The 20,376-nt window shown below is 40.4% G+C and overlaps 2 protein-coding genes across 2 annotated transcripts in view; one reads left to right on the top strand and one right to left on the bottom strand.

Annotated features, from left to right (window-relative positions):
- The window catches only part of G3BP1 (G3BP stress granule assembly factor 1), a 29,004-nt gene extending 22,206 nt beyond the window's left edge, over positions 1 to 6,798 (bottom strand). Inside the window, exon 1 of the mRNA XM_072400452.1 lies at positions 6,667 to 6,798. Coding sequence (XP_072256553.1) covers positions 6,667 to 6,746 — 80 coding nt within the window. The 5' untranslated portion in view covers positions 6,747 to 6,798. The remainder of the gene's footprint in view (positions 1 to 6,666) is intronic.
- On the top strand, positions 6,690 to 20,097 carry ATOX1 (antioxidant 1 copper chaperone). Its single transcript, XM_072400455.1, has 4 exons — positions 6,690 to 6,952; positions 13,785 to 13,860; positions 17,274 to 17,432; positions 18,517 to 20,097. The coding sequence occupies exons 1-3, from the start codon at positions 6,947 to 6,949 to the stop codon at positions 17,402 to 17,404; spliced, it is 213 nt and encodes a 70-aa protein (XP_072256556.1). The 5' UTR covers positions 6,690 to 6,946; the 3' UTR covers positions 17,405 to 17,432; positions 18,517 to 20,097.
- The last annotated feature ends 279 nt before the right edge of the window (positions 20,098 to 20,376 follow it).

The raw sequence follows: 20,376 nt of genomic DNA, 5'->3' as shown, positions 1-20,376 counted from the left end.
TATATATATATATATATATATATATATATATATATATATATATACACATACTGCTTTATGCTCATTCTTGGGCACTGATTCAATGTACTGAGGCTTAATATATATTATTAAAGTCAAGCGGAGGCAGATCCACATTTCCCCAGTACAGAATACTTTACAAAATATTAGCTTGGCACTACCCCTACTGGCATTTCCATTTTTGCACATCTTCATTTACTGCATAATTGGCAACTTTGAAGAGTTTTCAAGAATCATCTGTTAGACACACAGACATCAGTTAAACACATAGATGTAAACTCACAATCATTTGTCTGCAGTAAAACACGTATTTTGCAGCATAAAAATCCCCTTTATACCTATGTAGCCAGTTCACATGTAGCGTGATTTTGAGGGGAACCTATAGGGGCCCATTTACACCTACATGTGTGTCATACCATGTGCATTGCAGCATGAGCACATTGATGTAAATGAGTCATAGGTTTGATGAGGATAGGAGTACAGCTAGTTGTGTGGGCATGTTGTAGTGCAGAGCAAGGACCAGCAGGTGGTGCAGGCAGCAGGTTGTCTGCTACAACATACTTTTATATTTGAAGTCTAAAAGTTTTTTTTGTCCTAAAACAGGTTGGGTTAAAATTGTGAAAATCTTGAACAGATTAGACAAAATTTTCTACTGCCCTGTGAAATTGTTTCGTAGTAGGGTTGTATAGAAATCAGGCATTTCAGCATTTTATTTAAGTACTAGGCTCCCCGAGTGAATTTTGCAACCCTTATTCTGTAATTTCTTTAGCAATGTAAACAGCAGAATCAGCAAGGAAATCAACTGCTGTTTTCATAGGTATAAAATAATTGAAAATCTGATTCTATAGAGGATCTATTTATAATTATTTTTCCAGCTGAGACATCTAGATATTTAAGGTTCTATCAACACAAGTGGCCACAAGATTAAGATCCAGGCAGAAATAAAATACACAAATTAATGTATATTTAGATTCATTAATACATTGTTAAATGCAAGTCATACATTTCCAAGTTTGACTAGTTATTCTGCTGTAATTTACTGTACAGCAGCCCTAAATTTTGAAACTTTCCCCATTCCAAAAAAAGGGGGTTGAACTACCATTCCCAATCAGAGCTAAACTGGCATTTCTAATACCCACCATTAGTCTCTCCTATCCCATATTTTTAACATATTCCAACTTGTCCTGTAATATACAGCCTAGAATAATGGAGGCACCATGTAAACTGGATGGAGCAGATATTCTGGATGTTCACCTCCCAACCTATTGTCTTCCCATCTCTATATGAAGACACTGAATTATTTGCACTGGAAAGACAAACCTTCTCTAAAACTGGTCTGCCTATAGCAAGAAGGTGACAAAACAATGCTTGGGTGTAGACGGGGTTAGACTTTTGGTTAGACCCGGTCAGATTTGCTTACCAAAAACTGTGGTTGTTAAACCACAGAAACCAGATCTGATTTGGGGGGAATGCATGATGCAGATAACTTGTTGGCATAGTCAAATCAGTAAAGGAAAATAAACTTCGGACTAGTTTTTGGAAGTAAAACTGTTTTTCTTTGTTTAACATTTTTCTTTTTACAGTGCTTTTCTCTTTTATGTTTAAAATAGCTGTAGGGAAGAAAAATGTCAAAAAATTGGAGCTGCAATTACAATGGTCTTTAGAAGTCTAATATAGCAAACCCAACAGCCTGTTAGTGGTCTCTGATCATCTCTTGTAGCATGTCCGTAGTAAGATGCCTGCAGTGTCTAAACATCTCTCGTAGCACACTTATAGCCTCTGATCATCTCCAATATGCACATCTGCAGTCTCTAACCATGACTTGAAACGTGTCTTCAGTCTCTGAAAATCATATGTAGCCCAGCCATGGCCTCTAAACATCTCCTGTAGGTCCGCTGATTGCTCCTGCAGCCCTGTAGTATGTGTTCTTAGATAGAGATTCTCCATCCAAGAACACAGGAGTCCCGCAGCTGTGCTCATCATGAATGAATGCAGCTGTGGGAATCATCCTGTGCGCAATCTCCGGGCACTAGAGGTTAAATGAAGGCAAGCCAGAGGCATTCTCACTCATCCCTAATGCTCATAGCCTCTAAGCATGCCTTAAACATATCCAGTAGCATGTCTACAGTCTCTGACTGTCACTTGTTGCATGCTCATAGCCTCTGACCGTTTCCAGTAACATGCCTACAGTTTCTTATAATGACAAGTAGCCTACCTAGTCTCTGGCCATCACTACCTGCACACCCATAGCCTCTGATCATCTTAATTTTTACATCTGCAGTCTCTAAACATCTCCCGGACCATGCCTACATCCCTCGGAATCTTTCATTTTACATGTCTGCAGCTCTGTTCTCAATATACACTGAAATTTATGTGTGATTTTGGTACTGGCAGGGGCGTTCCCTATATGTTAGTGGATCAACACAGCCTAAACCAGTAACAGAAATAAAGTATTAACACTTTAAACATTTCTGAAATGTAATCAGCTGAGGGCGAGTTTTCAAAAAAGTCTTCTTTACCAACTGAATCACACACAGCAATAAAATACATCACAAAGTATAATAAATTATTATTAAACAAATCCCACTCGCCATTGTTGGGGTGAACAGAAATGTATAAAACCAATATCATTTACCCATTTACCTCCCCAAGTCCCATAGAGCGACCATCCAATGATAAATATCTTACTCCATATGTCTTATGTTGAGGGGTCCTTATCTAAGCATTAGGTGAAGACTCCTGTGCACATTTTTCTGCAATATTCACATTACACACAGCAAAACTGTTACACATTTACCCCAGAATCTCCTGTGCATGTAAAACAAAGCATAAAATATAAAGCCATTCAAAATATTAAGGCTACAGTAATCATGGTATCGATATGAATTAAAAAAAAGCATTGAGATTAGGACGTTCGATCTATAAACTTCCCTACATAGAAGGTCAAGTCATGTGCACCTTCAACATGGCCCAGATTCTTCTCTCCTTTGCATCATGAAACTTTGGAACATTTTACAATCACATGACAATGATGCAGTTACATGGGGGAAGATAGGTCCTGTACCCCAAAAAAGTCCAACTTGGTTGTGGAAATTTCTAAAAGTAAGGGGCAACTTACCATAACATTTACCCTCTATTTGTGTCTCAATAGCAAAGGCCACCATTACAAATATAGTGGCAAATCTCCCCAATGGGGACACAGAAATAAAAACAGATCTGAATAGGGCAGGGGTCTGCAACCTGCGGCTCTTCAGCCTCCTTGTTGTGGCTCCCTTCGGCTGCCGCGGGGAGATCTCTGATGGGGGATCCCCTTCCTCCCAAGACACTGCGGGGGAGGGGGATTCCCTATCCGGTGTTCTAATGAAAAAAATCTACCAGTGAAATAAATCTACCACGGGGCGTGTACAAATGGGTGCGTACAATGACATCCCCCTTCTCTGAACCCCAATTCCTCTGGAATGGGGAGATGTACAAAACCAAAAATGTAGGTGCAAGTGGGGGACACCTGTGACTAACACCCCCTAAAATTTAATTGTTAGGCTATCATCAGAACATAAAGAACTCTGCCGATCAAAAAAATCTATCGTTACACATTGCTGGAGACACCTGAACCCCAATTTCTCTGGAACAGGAAGGGGGTACAGGTGAACAAAATTAGAGGTGCAAGTGGGGGACACCTGTGGCTAACACCCCCTAAAAACTCCACCCATCAAAAAAACCCTACCCTGTTACACATTGTTGGAGGCTTCTAGAACCTAAACCCCAATTTATCTGGAAACGGGGGTACAGGTGAAAAAAATTTGAGGTGCAAGTACGGGAAACCTGTAGCTAACACCTCCTAAAAATTCATAAAAACTCCGCCTATCAAAAAATCTACCCTGTTACACATTGCTGGAAGCATCTAGCATCTGAACCCCAATTTCTCTGGAACGGGGGGGAGGCGGTACAGGTGACCAAAATAGAGGTGAGAGTGGGGGACACTTATGGCTAACACCACCTACAATCGCTAAGGCATCGTCAGAAAATAAAGAACTCTGCCCATCAAAATAATCTACCCTGTTACACATTGCTGGAGGCTTCTAGCACCTGAACCCCAATTACTCAAGATTGGGGGGTACAGGTGAACAAAATTAAAGCTGCAAATGAGGGACACCTGTGGCTAACACCCCTTAAAATTTCATCGCTAAGGCATCGTCAGAACATAAAGAACTCTGCCCATCAAAAAAATCTACTAATAAGTAAAGAGTTTTATGTTTGGGAACATATATCTGAAAATAATCTAGGACAGCTTTTATTCACAAATAAATAATAGGTAACAAGCAATGTTGCAGCAGAACAGAGTGCAAACAACATTCCCTTACTCTCCACCCACATAGTTGTTGATCTTCTGGACGCGTTATCTCATGTCACAGCCGTACTTCACTGCTTCCTGCTGCCAGCTGACTGCCCGTGTGTGTTCAACATTCACCACCCTGTGATCCCATAGAGTCTGAAGACTATGGACAGATTATTATATCCTTACCAAGAGCAGATTACCAAACCAGATCTGACCTTTCTAGCTGCTTGTATCCATTCCCAAATATCACACAAAGACTATTTGGGTTTTAGTTGGTTTCTAACAACTTAGAGTGTCCCTTTCACTGAGATGTACACTGCCATTGCTGACCTGGTTCCACATATACAGCTTACCTGGTTGGTGATCTGATCCTCTGCTTTTATTACATTGTAATTATCTGACCCAGAATGGGTTTAAATAGTTACAGCCAGGGCCGGTTATAGATATGGGTAATTATCCAGGGTCCCCAATTTCTCCAGGGGTCAGAATTTCGGAGGGTGTAAGACTTTTAGAAATGCTGTGCATTTTATACCCCTTTATACCATCCCTGATTATAGCACAACTTGTGTTCCAACACTGTTTGCTTGTTTCAGGTGTGTGACTAAAAGATTAAAAAAAAGATCAGCAGTGCCCCCAGGCATTTAGCGTTATTTACAATGAATTTAGATAATAACCCGTGTAACGATTCTTTCTGCAATACCGACTTTCTATGTCCAATCCTGCAATGCGGGGACAAATTGCTTTGTGCTGGGACTGCAATAGGCAACACTGTCCAACACATTTGGTGTGAATGGACCCAACGGTCATTTTTGTGTCCAGGACACTGAAAAGAACCGACGTGACTGTTGCTGATCATCGCCACCCAGCAGACCCAAACTTAGCACTCAAGGGGCACTTTTCTCCTTTGCTCTTTTACTTGGCAGAGGAGCTGGGCCAGCACGTTAGCTGTTAAGGCCGTGTACACATGTGAAAGATCAGTGACAAAAAAAATGAATAAATGAGCACTGTGCACTGTTCTGTTCTATGGGGAAGGGAGGCATGAGAACGATTGAGCAGCACCCCGCTGTGCTCTTCTCCATTGATTTGTATAGCAGTCGTTCTTCGTGGGATGTTCATGGATGACGGGCGACCGCTGTACCTGTCAGATTACCACCCAAGAAGAGCCCAACCATTCGTATTGAGTAAGGATCATCTCATGTGTGTACATGGCCATAAGAGTGTCTATGCCATGGCAGGAAGCAAGTAGAGATATGGCTGTGCTAAGGAAATGTCTTTACAATGTGACGGAATTCCCCAGCCAGTTTACAGTTATATGGCAAGTAAATATAAACCTGAGGAATATAAATCCTGCAAATAAGAATTTATAACTCTTTCCTATGCTTCTACCTGCAATATCTAGGCTGTGACTGGGTCTCTTTAATTATTCTGGAAAGTGTTGTGCTGCGTAATATATTGGCGCTATATAAATACTGTTTATTCATAATAATAATAATAAAGTGTGAAATTCACTTGTGATTGCCATTAAAAGATTTGCCATACGTGCCACGCTCAATCAGTAAGGAATTGGTTGTTCAGCTGCTTACCAAGGACTGGAAACAACTGACGCCTAATACAGATTTAATGATGTGTGGCCCCCATTGCACTGTGAGCCAAGGTCCACTTTATTATGAACACTTTATGTTCAGTTTGGACAGATAGCAGGAAGAGTAAAACTTTTTATATACTGGGACTCTCTTGTGGGGACTTCCCTGTACTTCCTGTCCCTGTGACACCCATACAGGAAGCTGAGCTGTGCAGGGGGTGCGGCTGTCATGGCTGCAGACTATAGGAGCTCATACCTTTCAATGAATGTTGTTATTCTGAATGCAGGCACAGCAACACATAGTGAAGAAAATAACAAATGGCGTGTTTTAGTGCACTGACATGGGCAGGTTGCCATAATACAAGGCCTGGGTGCTCACTTGGTTGCTTCATGTAACTCATGATCCAATGTATAACTTTTCCAGCACATCCCATGTACACAACCCCCTGCTCCCAGCAGCCAATCAAGTGTTGGCTAACATGTTCAAACTTGGCAAAACTATGTAGGCTGTGATCTGATTGGCTCTCCCCCTTAATGATCACACAGCTCTGATCCCCACACCTCCTCCCTGGCACAGGCTGCTGCTGTTACAAGTCTCAACAAGTCAGAAAACAGGACGAGCACACAGCAGCGAACTTCTCCCCGGCCTGCAGATCGCTCCGATTGTCAGCAAAGCCCGATCAGTGGAACCGATGAGGATTGTATGCGATGTAGAGCAATGTGTACATACTTTGTGTCGGCTTCTCCCATGATGAGCACTGTGTGTTCCTCACTGTGTCCATGTACACCAGAAGATGGCAGCATCGCCATGTCCTATGTGTGCGCCTCCGCCTCTGCTGGTCATAAGACAGGAAGAAGGCTGGGACTTCAGCACCGCTTCCCTTCCAGGATTGTCACATCCTGCCTCATCCACCTCACATCACCCAGCTGCCATCACTACCTGAGATCACCGATCTGCCACCACCGACCTGCACCCGTCACCGATCTGCCACCACCGATCTGCGATCACCATGCCGGTAGGTCAGGCTCCCCGCACCAGGGCACATGGGGGGTATTGGGGTCTTTGTGCTGGGTGAATATTGAGGTTTCCATGGCTGATCTATGTCTCCCCATTAAATGGTTTACAATGCGATGTAACACAGGAAGAACATGAATTGCTGCAGGAATGATTGTGTTCTCAGATCTCACACTTCATCAGGGCATTTAAACTTGGCAAATCCTCATCTGATCTATGGCCTAGAGATCTGTATACCTAACACATTCTGAAATTGTATTCATCTGCTAAGGGGTGTCAAACTCTGGCCCGCGGGCCAAATCCGGGGTTTTTTTTTTTTGGGCCCCCAAAAGAATTCCTAATATGAATTGCGGCTGGCCCGCCACTACTGCAATCTGTAGTAACGCTGGGCCAGCTGCAATTCATATTAAGCTGCTGTTCTATATATGGGAGTACAATGCGGCTACTACAATTCCCGGCATCTCTCACTTCTATAGACCAGCGGCCCCTCTGCCTATGTGTGGCCCCGCATTTTATAGATGCAAATGATGCCGGGAATTGTAGTAGCAGGTTTGTGTTTATTGAACAGCAGCCTATGTGTGGACCCTGCAGAGTTTATACTGACAGGTAAGCTCAATAATCAGGAAATATCAGGATTATTATCAGGAATTATCATAGAGCTATTACTATATTACTTGTTTTACTGTGCCAGAGAATGCAATGTGAATGCAGCAATTCATTTGGTTTCACATTGCATTCTCTGGCTAAGTAAAACAATTAATGTCAATAAGAAGAAACAAGAAGACATGAGAAGAGCATGCAGTAATATGCAGTGGATTGATTTAAATAATTTAGATGATACCACTGCATATTACTGCATGCTTTTCTCATGTGGTCTTTTTACTTCCTATTGAGATTTTTTGTGTTTTCAATAAATTTCAAGTTTGGCCCGGGACTTGGTCTGTTTTTAATTTCGGCCCTCTGTGTATTTGAGTTTGACACCCCTGGCTTACAGCATCCTTCAACTTTGTTAAATTTGTCAACATTTGTTATATTAAATCTATAAACTTAATATTATTAAATAGGATTTATATAGCACCAACATATTACGCAGCGCTGTACATTAAATAGGGGGTTGCAAATGAAAGACAGTGACACAGGAGGAAGAGAGGATATAAATACAGCAAATGTGATCAGTTTTACCATTTTATTTCATAGTGATCGGAGAGGATGGCAAGACTGTGCCCATTGACTAAATATTTGGTGCTACAATGTGCCCCGCTTTTCCATTTCAGAATATTAGACAGTAGGATTTGTTGGGTCGCAAGTCAGCAAGTTGTAATCATTTTCAAATCGTGATCCAATTGCCCAACTTCACTGGCTGCCTACTTTAGGCTACGTACACACATCATGTGTTCTCCCCAGCCCCTTTTAGCTGGGCGCACCACCCGGCACTTTTCAGTAACCACCCGTCTCTTTTTATGTGGCTACTAAAGAGTTGGGTCACAATACAGGGGATGCCACCCGTCTACCATTTCTTCCCATCCTGCTCAAAAAATGTCCTGGGTTGAGCACTGCGCATGCAATGGTTCTCGTCCGATATTTGGCTCAGGGCCGATATCGGGTGAGAATCTGGTGTGTGTACAGCGCCCATCGTCTGAACGACCGTCCTGGCAGATCCAGGGTTGATGGATGACGAACAATTGGAATGGAAGTGAAGACGAAAGATCCTTTCCAACGAAAATGATTGCATGTGTGTATGTACCCTTACTGAAGTCAACAGATCAGCATGAGGCCAGGTAAATGGCATTTCCAGGAGGTCAGTATTGTTCACTTTTATCAGCAAAAGGTTCTTTTAAAATTATTTTTTAATAGTGTCAAGTGGCTAGCACTCTGGTCTTTGCAGCACAGGGTTAAAATCTTGTCCAGGACACCGTCTGCATGGAGTTTGTATGGTATTATTATTGTTAATAAACAGGATTTATATAGTGCCAACATATTACGCAGCGCTGTACATTAAATAGGGTTTGCAAATGACAGACAGTGATACAGGAAGAGAAGAGGACCCTGCCCCGAAGAGCTTATTCTCTTCATGTTTGTATTGATTTCTTCCCACATCCCCAAATACTTGCAGCTAGGCCTTAGACTATGTTAGTAATGTCTGTATGACATGGGTAGGGACATTAGATTTTGAGCCTCTGAGGAAGAGTTAGTGAAGTGACAATGGACTTTGTACAGCGCTGTAGAATATGTCAGCACTATAGAAAGTTAATCATGTTACTAATAGGTTGTGTGAGTAAAGTTGTCACATGGCAGGTTGTTTGGATTGGGGGAGGTAGCATGTATGTCAGTGGTGGACATAGCCAACAGTTGGCCCCTGTGTCGATCTGGCTTGGGGCTCCTGGTGGCTAAAGAGGGTCTAAGGCTGTCATGCAGAGTGCATTTTGCAGCTCCCTTTGTCTGCCCCTAATGGATGTAATATATGGGATTTTCATTTAAAATGTCCAGCTCCCTGGTAGTCATTCTAAGGCTTTGTCTTCAGTACTTGCACAGAGGTTGGTATAACCTGTGCCTCTTATTCAGAGCTGCACACTGTCACCCCTTTCCCTCTTCTTGGTCCGCTGCAGTCACTGGCGATATTACAACTGCTCATACTCCTAAATGGGGAAGCATTCTGATTTTCATCTGATTTTTGTCATTAATTTATCTAAAATAACAAAATACAAATATAATAATGTTGTGAAAACTAATGGTTTGGTGCTAGGGCCTCTTTAAATGCTGGGTCTACTATAGACCTTTATATTCATTTTTGTACTTTGGGTGACTGTAGACCTAATGATCCTCGAATGATCACACGAATACAGTTCATCTACAAAAGTTTAGTTTCTTTATAAAGAAATGTTGCAGGAGGAAGTAGGACAAAGCTTTAATAACAGCGTGTGTGAACCTTTGAAGCTCCCTGTGCTCATAACTGTATTTTGTGTCCCAGCTCCTAACTAACTTTGGCTGTTGCTGGGATTTCTGTTTGGAATTTAGAATGTGGGTCAGTGAACAGGAAGGAGACGAGATACCAGACAGTGCTGACAAATACATGGCAGTGCGGCCAGATTCAGAGCTCTTAGGAGAACAGATATGTTACAATTCTGCAAAGTCATTCATATCACCTGTAAACGGGGCAAAGTTGCTTTAGGGTGATCCCATACTTTGACGGTTGTTGGCAAAGTAACAGGTTCATTTTATATCGGTAAATACCTATTCTCTGTAGTGTTGGGTGAAATGAATTGAGGAATTTTCACTTCTTTATATTTGAGCAAAAATTCACTGTCTTTCATAGTTTTGTCATTTTGGGTAAATGAAGGGTAATGATGTCAACTACCCTAAATACAGACAAAAAATGATAACCCTCCAAAAAAAGATCAATTTTGCATAAGCAGCTCCACCAGAGGAACTGAAAGTTTCCGCTTCATCAAGATATAACCAGTGACTAATAAGTTGTCGGAGTCCTAGGGCTTTACCACCACTAAGGATGGGGCTGTAGCACAGAAAAGAGGCTATGAGGCTCAGGAAATAGAAAGAGATATTGGCAGAGCTGTAGGACAGAAAGGTGGATGCGGGGCACTGGGAAAAGAGAGGTCTGTTGGCAGGGCTATAAAGATAAGAAAAGGCTGTTGATGGGGGTCTAGGTCAGAAACTAGGCTGTTGGTGGGACTGCAGGGCATGGGTAAAAGAGAAGGCTATTGGTGGCTACCGGTAAAAGAGAAGGCTATTGGAGGGGTACCGGTAAAAGAGAAGGCTATTGGTGGGCTACCCGTAAAAGACAGGCTGTTGGTAGGGTACCAGTAAAAGAAAAGGCGGTTGGTGGGACACTGGTAAAAGACAGAGCTTTTGGTGGGGCACCGGTAAAAGAAAAGGCTGGTGGTGGGGCACTGGTAAAAGAAAAGGCGGTTGGTGGGACACTGGTAAAAGACAGAACTTTTGGTGGGGCACCGGTAAAAGAAAAGGCTATTGGAGGGGTACCGGTAAAAGACAGGCTGTTGGTAGGGTACCAGTAAAAGAAAAGGCAGTTGGTGAGACACTGATAAAAGACAGGGCTGGTGGTGGGGCACCGGTAAAAGAAAAGGCTGGTGGTGGGGCACTGGTAAAAGACAGGGCTTTTGGTGGGGCACCGGTAAAAGAAAAGGCTGGTGGTGGGACACTGGTAAAAGACAGGGCTTTTGGTGGGGCACCGGTAAAAGAAAAGGCTGGTGGTGGGGCACCGGTGCAAGACCGGGCTGGTGGTGTGGCTGTAAAGAAGAGAAGAGGCTGCTGTTGCACAGCTTTGGTGCAGTATGTAGCTCGGAGAAGAGGCTATGGGCTGGATCGTGGGACCAAAAAAAGGGGTTAGGGGTAGGCCACAGCACAGGTAAGGTAGAACATGGAATCATGGTTATTGCATAAAGCCTAGAAAAATGTTTGGTTGCAGATGTTTTGGAACCCTATAGGGCAACAATACTGTGCCGGCTAACAGGTTATGTCCATTTAAGACATTTCAGCAGAATAAATACACTTTAACTGTGTACTTAGCTGTTCAGTTAAAATTACCCTTTACTAACACTTTGATAAATAGGATTTTTTTTACCCTATCACCTCTATTAATATTGCAATAAAGTAATTGTGCAAACTGGTCTATGTTATCATGTAAATCTGTCAGGACTGAAAATATGAATGCAATGAACTCTGGCTTGAATGTTCTTTAGTCTTATCTTTATGCAACAGAACAAATATTGCATGTAAGAAGAACTGGTCAGCCAATGATTAACCTTTAATTTAAAGCTTAACCTTACAGCTGACCATTTACCTTGTAATCTGAATGTGCATTATTTTTTCTTTTATATAGCAAACTTGTGTAGTTGATGCCTCTATATATCTATAAGTTCACTCAAGTTGTTTTCAGGCAGGGAGGTTATCGTTCTGCGTAATTGAATGTAGATTTAAAAAGAATTGTTCATTCATAGTGCATGCAGGGTGCCTGGTCAGATCATCGTGTACTAAGGGGGCTTAAAGCAGAAGTTAATTTAAGGTGTGTATGTGTATACAGTACAGTACTGAACCCAGAATTTTTTTTTTAGCCGGGTGGGATGAAATTGAAACGAAAACCACCCAAAAACAGCCGGGGGGGGGGGGGGGTTACTGAAAGTGCCAGGTGGTCCGCCCAGCTAAAAGGAGCTGGGGAGAACACTGCAGTATATGTTGAGCATCATAATAACTGGAATACTGAGTTATCTGATTACCATGGAGGATGTTGTGAAAACTAATTAAGCCAGGTTAAGCTGTTCCTGGAAGAATCACTGGCTAAATGTTTGCTAAATACAAACATAAGATTTTTTTCAAACATTGCCATATGTTAATACATTTAGCTTGTCACATCTTCAAATATACATCTACAAAAAATATAAAAAATTGCAATTGTTGAGGAAAGTGTTGACATGCCATCAGAAACTTATGGAAAGCAAATTACTGGTAAATACAATAACTTCCTATTCTTATGCAAGTGACTTTTATAGGACAAGTGGCCTATTTGATCTGCCGTGTGCATGCATTTACCTGCATGGGGTTTCCATTAACATTTGAAAATGTTTCTCTACACCATAATAGGTAGCATTGTCTGACAAATAATGGGTGGCAACAAAAGATGAAAGAAAGCTTTGCATGGGGAACCTGGTAATGAACAATAATCTTTGCAGGAAACACCTTTTTACAAACATACAAGGTTTCATAGAGCAACTACATGTACGTGCGTTTAAAGTAAGGTGGATATGCTTAAATGGTAATAATTGGCCAGGAAAATTCATTTTGAATTCCTGGTTTGTTCAGAATGCATCAGTTAGGATAATGGAAGCAATTACACACTTACATACAAACATTCCCTGATTCAGCTGCCAAGCCGGATCAGGGAATGTCCTTTGACATCTTTAGGACTTATTTGAACTTTGCTGAGCCTGCAAATGATTCCTAGTAAAATAAAGAAGAAAGCATTGTATTTACTTTTTTTTATTATATTTTTCACTATGCGTTACTAAGGCTGATGATACCTCCTAGGGAATCATAGGAGTGATTTCTGCTCCATTAACAATTTAAACAAATGCTAGTATGTGCCACAGTTCCTGTCCAACACTTAAAGGCAGCCCCATATATATGCAATGGAACCATTGCACTGTTTTAGTTATGGCCTGTATTACGGGCTTTAGGCATCAGTTTTACCATGTTTACAAATTTTCTGTGATAATTTAGACTTCAAGGACTGGTGATTTTTACCTTCAGTTGATGTCCTTCTGATCTACATATGATCTCCTTCAAGCAGATTTTGAATACCCCATATATTTGAATAGTAATGCAAAAAACAGAGTAAACAAAAGCCCATAGACACTGGCCCTTTAGCCATTTGGTAGTCCAAGCAGGCACCATAGCCAGGCTGAGGAATACAATTTTCTTCTGCAAGAAAAATAGTTTGGATATTGATGCTTTCCAAGGCTGCTGCATGGACAATAAAGGATTAGCCGTTGTGTTTAAATTTATCATGATAAGTCTTGTAAACTGACCTAATATTATAGGAGCAGACACCAACAGTACCAATACAATGTATGGACATTCAAACCATCTTGCTAGCCATGGAAACTATGCTACTGAGTTACAAAGGGGAAAGTGTTCACTCAAACATTCTTCAGAGCTGTAAATGGTAAAAACAGAGATGTTGAATGGGGAAAAAATAGTCAAATGGGAAATGTTGTGGGAGGAAAACCATTCTGTAGCTGAAATCATAAAATCATCACTGAACAATAAATAAGTATATATCATTTTTTCTTATTTACTTTCAGAAAGAGGAGTTTTTTGTGGACATGACCTGTGAAGGCTGTTCAAATGCAGTGACACGAGTTCTCTCCCGACTTCCAGGTAACAGCTTTACATCTTTACATCTGCTTTCATGTTAAATCTCAATGCAAATCCTGCTTTGTTCTGCCCACACACTGTTGTGTTTGTATCTTTACATACTTTGTAATGTTTCTACCTTTTCTACAGTGTATTTGTTTGTTATGTCCGACTGTAATCCAGGGATGTATTTTTCATAAGACCACCTAGGTCGTGGCCTATGGTGCCATGGTAATGAGGGGCAGCATTTGCTCTTAAATTTATACCTGTCAGCTTACAAATCTTTAACTGTCATACTATGCTACCCGATCCACTTCCCCTTAAACCCCAATTTCTCTGGAACAGGGAAGTGTAAGAAACCAAAAATGTAGGTGCAAGTGATAGACACTTGTGGCTAACACCCCCCATCTAAAATGTAGTTTCTATGGCATCAATACAACATAAAAGCTCTACCTATCAAAATGTGCTACCCTGTCACACAAAACTGTCCACTTCCCTCCCCTGAACCCAAATTACTCTATAACAGGAATGTGTAGGTAAACAAAAATATAGATGCTAATGGAGGACACTTTCGGCTAATCACAAGATAAAAAAAAATTTATAGCAATCATACCACATAACTGTCTGCTTGGCTTTTTTTTGAACCCCAATTTTTCTAGAATGGGGAGGTGTAAGAAAATGAAAATGTAGTAGTGAATGCATCTCATCTTTTGACTATCTGACCATTAATTGCATTTCTGTGGAAGTAACCGGTACAAAGGTAACGGGGTCCAAACATTACCAGCCCACCTGGGTCTGAAGGACGCATTGTATGGAACCTGTAGTTTGTATGATACCAATTATTGCCCTTGTACGCTTCAATATGGTTTACATCTTCTCAATATTCAATTGATGTTAATTGACTCCATACACTCTCTCTCACATAGACCTATGATGGCTGTATGCCAGTCTATTATTGTTTGATTAGAAAAAGATCTCTACGAGTACTCAACAACTTCCCCATACATCCCTGGGTGCTACTATAGTGTGATTCCTACCTTACATTCTATTTATAGCCTACTACTCCAGAAACTTCTTTTTTTTACTTTAGTAACCATTTAGTAACCATCAAAGCAACTGTCCCTACTAAAAAACTACCTCACCTTCTATTTCATGAAGATTCCCATTTAAAAAAAATAACTCACCTATTTCATTAAAATTCCCATTAGGATTAGGCGTTGAAACCAGTAGAAACAAGCATACCCTTACCAAAAATGTTGTTATGAGAGTTTTATACTGGAGTGGTACAAAGTGAAGAAACGTCGTCACGATATCTCCTTCAACATGGCCTCCTGGTTGAGGAAAATTCTTGCCGCAAGTGAGATGGCCCAGTGATGGTGACGAACAAGAAGGTGCGTGGACATAATGTGCCGGTATGGAGGTGCAAAAAAAAGGGAACGGAAGACTCCATTGTAACTTGAAGCTCTGTGAAATGTTAGAGCTAGTTTACTTCTGGAGCATCCGAATGCCAATGGAAGAAGTGCCAAAGCTTACTGCTAGATCCACAAATACTGTGGTTGACTGGTTCAATTACTGTCGGGAAATCTGCTCCGAAATGGTATCTGTCACTAGGAGAGGAAAGCTGAATGGTGCACCATTCAGTATAGATACACCATAATGGTAGGAATCACACTATAGTAGCACCCAATCCTGACTAAGGCTGGGTACACACGTGCAATGGTTCTCGTTTGATAATCGGATCAGGGCCGATATACAAGAATCTGGCGTGTGTACAGTGACCGTCGTCCATGCAACCATTTTGGCGGATCCACGGACGATGGACGGTGAACGATCATAATGAAAGTAAAGGGGAGAGAGCGCAGCATGGTGCTGCTCCGTCATTTTCCCCTCTCCATAGAGCAGAACGGTGCTGTATGTAAATCGCTTGTTCATGCATCGTGCAGTTGTTAGTCATTGGAAAGGTTCGGGAAAGATCATTTCCAACGACAATTATTGCACATGTGTACATAGCCTAACAGTTCTCAAATCTCTTGAGCATGCTTGTTTTGGAGCAGATCTTTGATAAAGTCATACTTACACATCAAACCAACATCTACTTATCTTTGCTTCCTGCGTTCCATTTAACTTCCTGTAGCCCAAACAAAATGTAATTGCTCCTTCTAGGTATGGAGAAGCACGTGTATTAGTTCAGGGCTAATTGGAAAGCACCATTGCTGTCACATAGGTAGAGTCAATAGCCCTGTGTATAATACTCCTTGAGTGACTTCTCTTATTTAGTGTGGTTTCTCCTTTACCGATCAGCTAAACAGAGAAGCAGAAAAGAGCAGGATCATGGAACTTGTATAATGAGAGGTCATGCTAGCATGAAATGAGATCCATTATTGACCTTCCCTATTGTCTTATGCACAAACCTATATTTTACCATTGGTAAAAACAACCATTATAGTCATATTCATACTTTCTTCCCTTCCTTCTGTGTAGTGACAGCAATGACAAATGATTTTACAATAATTGAAATGGGGGGGGGGGGTTAATACACTTTTCAGTTTGCTTTCTGCATACTAGTGTTTCTGGGAAGTGTCCTAGGCTTAGCTTTTGTCCCTGTTCCCTGGCTTTCAAATCCTTTTTCCAAGCCATTAAAACTGTTTGTTCACAGTAAGTAATTAGAACAAACAAACTGAGAAAAAACTATCCAAGCACAAAGCTCTTCATTATTCTAGTGGGTATCTTCCCATATGAAAGCTTCCTGATCACAGAAGACTGGAGAGCACTATAAGGATGATTCTTTTCTTTTTGTGATATAAAAAGTCTACATTAAATCAGATTGTGGGCAAGGCTGGAAACTTTGTTAGGGTTTTTTTTACTATCTGTATCCTTGCGATGGAGAGATTGTAGTGAATGGGTTTGTAAAGGGAGACAGATGTCCTCTCCTGTGTGCTTTTTTTTTTTTTTAATATATATATATTTTTAACACATTCTATTTTTTGAAATCCTGAGGCATGTGGGTTACGAGGCTTGAGTATTGTCAAAATCTTTCTGGGAAATTTTATGTCCTTTCAGAGCACCTTGCTAACATAAAGAGACATTCACAGTAGTTCAATGAGATTGGGCACAGACTGCATTTTTACAGAAATAAGTAGTGAAGGGAGCTATGATAAGCAGATTGATATCAATCCTTTTTTTAATGTTTTAACTTTTTATTTTGTCTTGGGTTTGGAAATATTAAAACCATCCATTGCTGAATCCTTGGATCCAACCCCTTACCCCAAATACATTGCTTTCCATACCCTCAAGGGATGAGAATAGCTCTGTTCAGGAACCAACATCCTACAGACATCTTACATATGTATAAGTACTGATGAATGGATCAGCTTATCAGCAAATATATATTTTTTTGTATGACTGGAACCATTAATAAAGACCTCTATCTTTTTCAGATGTGAAGTATGACATTGATCTGCCGAACAAGAAAGTGTTGATACAATCTGACCAACATTCAGTGGACAAATTGTTGGAGACGCTGAAGAAGACTGGAAAAGAGGCAAAATACCTGGGTAGTAAAAACTAATGAGCAGTGTGGAAGGAACTAGCATAGGGTAAGTATTTCCATAGGGTTTGTTGTGGTACTCTGCAAGGCTGACAATAATGCAGTTCATGTCTTAAGCTTTTCCTACTTGGGTATTTAGGCTGTTGACCCAGAACAAGCATAGGTATGTCAGGATGTTTAAGGAAGGGTAGATAGGCACGTCCTGTATAACATTGGCAGCACCCAAATATCTGTCAAAGTTGATGGACTTGATTGAGTATGATGGTCAGATTTTCTGTCTTTGTTTTCATATCTTGTGGCTGATTAGCTATGGAGGATGCAACTTAGTATGGCTTAGTAACAAGGGAGGCTTAGTATGATGGACGTAGCTTTTAACTTCCGTACTTCCTGACCTGAAACAAGCATGAGGATAAGGAATTGCAAATTATTTTAGAACTCCTAATTGGCTTGCTTTTCAAAGACCATGACTAGAAGAGTTCTGATTGGATCAGCATGGCAGCAAGAGGACTTGTCATTGTAGAAGGAGAGGTAATAATTATAAATGTATTATATGGTGTATTATAAATGCCAGCTTAGAACCAGGTAGCCTTGAGCACCTTCAACAACTTGTAACCTTGCTGTAGTTCTGTTCTTTTTTAGCCTGGCCCCCAACACGGTGGGATAAGAAGTTTGCATGTGTTTTATTTCCACTGTGTTTTTCCATATTCCAGGTTTATGCCAGGGATGTCTGGGGGCTAAAAGGACTATGGCTTAGCATGGTTATCAATGGCACAGGCTGTGGGGTTTGAAACTGGCATATAGTTTGTATGGGGTTTTTTCTATAGTTATAGTTCTCCAAAGTTTATAGATTTTTAATTTATTGGAAAAACACCCCTGTTGTTAAAATGCCTTTTTTTATTCAGTTGGCACAAAAACTGCTTTACATTCTTTGTTTTCAAACTGAACAAAGAACATACCGGCAAGCTAATTTATTAATACCGATATAGACAGTCTCATGTTTAGGAAGTAGAAGAGATCTATTATATAACTGAAATGCCAATGTTTAAATCCAGGTAGTAAATATCAGGTTATCCAGGTTATTATTTTGTTTTTCTCCGCTAGGCTGATTATTAATTGTATTTTTTTTCTCCTAGAATGAAGATGTAGCATGTGATTGGGATCAGATGGCATTCCATGAAAAAACAAAGAAACCATAAGCCATGAATGTACTTTGGACTTCACTTATAAAAATATAACATTAAATAGACACTTTCTGTGTTGCCTGCAGCCAGCAGTTGTACTTAGACTGACAAACTCTAAATTGGAGTTTGAAAGTTTGGATATAACTAGTTACTGTTAACAACACAGAAAGTTCCTATTTAGGGTACTTTAATAAATGGGATCCAAATATCTATATGGGTCTTGATAACACTAACCTAAATAATTTAATACTATCATTGATATCAGCTAATAAGCAGCAGACATTGTTAGTTTAGCATGTATCCCTCTGTGTTACACCAAAGGCAGCCACTTTGCAAAACTTGCTTTCATTAAATTTAATTATTTGAGAACTGAATTGCAAATATTGACAGGATGTACTTAAAATGCATCATAATTGCTTTTTACCTTGCAAAGGGTCAGGTGATGGAGCAAGTGAATGCTTTAGCTCTTTTTATATTCAGCATGGGGTAATGTGTTGTGTTGAGGTGTGAAGGGGAGATGACAGGTTCTTTACCAGCTGGAATAACGTGGACTAATCCCTACCCCAATATGGACCCCATTCCTACCCTAGAAGTAGAACTCCAGGTTTAAAGTATTATTCTGTTGCTGGGCTTGCATACGTTAAGCCCAGTATGCTCTATAATAAATACAAATCAAATTGATCTATATACCCCACAGCACAGGGTTTTTATTATTATTATTACACAGTATTTATATAGCGCCATCATATTACACAGCGCTGTACAAAGTCGATAGTCATGTCACTAACTGTCCCTCAAAGGAGCTCACAATCTAATGTACTTTTCCAGTCTTGAATGAAAAAGAGCTGGAACCTGTATGAATACCATACCATCTATATCCCAGGCAGTGAGCATAGAATGTTCTGTTACAAAAGGACAAGTTTTTGAGCTGCATTTTTCTGTACATCATGACACCATTATAAAACCCACCCTGAATACCTGCAAAAATTTGCTTTTTTTCCATAGTAGTCTTGGAAGATGTGGGAAGCATTAGCAATTCTCTTTGTATTGACAAATTGCATGCAGAAAGCTCTTGTGCCCTGTAATTATCTTTTTCTATAATAATTCTGTGTTATTCAGCCTAGAAGAATAAATACATTTGTAGCTAGGTAGAATTAATATATGAGATCACCCTGGAATAAAGCTGGGTATTGCAGCTAGAGATTTTTTAATGTCTTCTTATCTGGGTGACATTGTAAAACTATAAACCACAGTTGGGTTCTAAATGGAATCGGTGCTTACAAAGACATTTTTATTCTTTATCAGGAAATAAGGAGATCTCTGTGGCATAAAGTTACAATATAATCTTTATACAATATATAGGTGTCTTTGCTGGCCTTGTCTAAAATGGCTTCCTTTGGGTAATGAAGAGATTGGTATACTTTTAAGTGACTCATGCCTTGTTGTGATTTATGTCTACCAGTTATTAAAATGTACATAATGGATGTAAAGGCTTCTGGTGTTTTGTAGTATTAAACTAATTTCTTACAGAGAGTGTCATGTTAAATCTTTATTTTTGTTAATACAACTCTGTCACCAAAAAGTATTCTAAATTCAAATAAGAATGTAAATACTTACTTTGTCTGTCCCCTGTGACCCTATTGCACTCCCAGGTTCACCCTTCTGAGCCTTATATCCCTGCCCGCCCTTTGGGGTATTATTAAAATGCCCCCTTAAGTTGAAGGCAACATATAGTGCCTCTCCCTAGGTTGCCACAATGACAATATAATATGGTGGCTTAAATTAACAGCTTTTGTCATATTAATGATTCAG

Source organism: Pyxicephalus adspersus, chromosome 2 (genome assembly GCF_032062135.1).
Source record: "Pyxicephalus adspersus chromosome 2, UCB_Pads_2.0, whole genome shotgun sequence".
Taxonomy (NCBI): Eukaryota; Metazoa; Chordata; class Amphibia; order Anura; family Pyxicephalidae; genus Pyxicephalus; species Pyxicephalus adspersus.
Note: the sequence above shows the minus strand (reverse complement) of the source record. Positions and strands in the feature narration are given on the sequence as shown.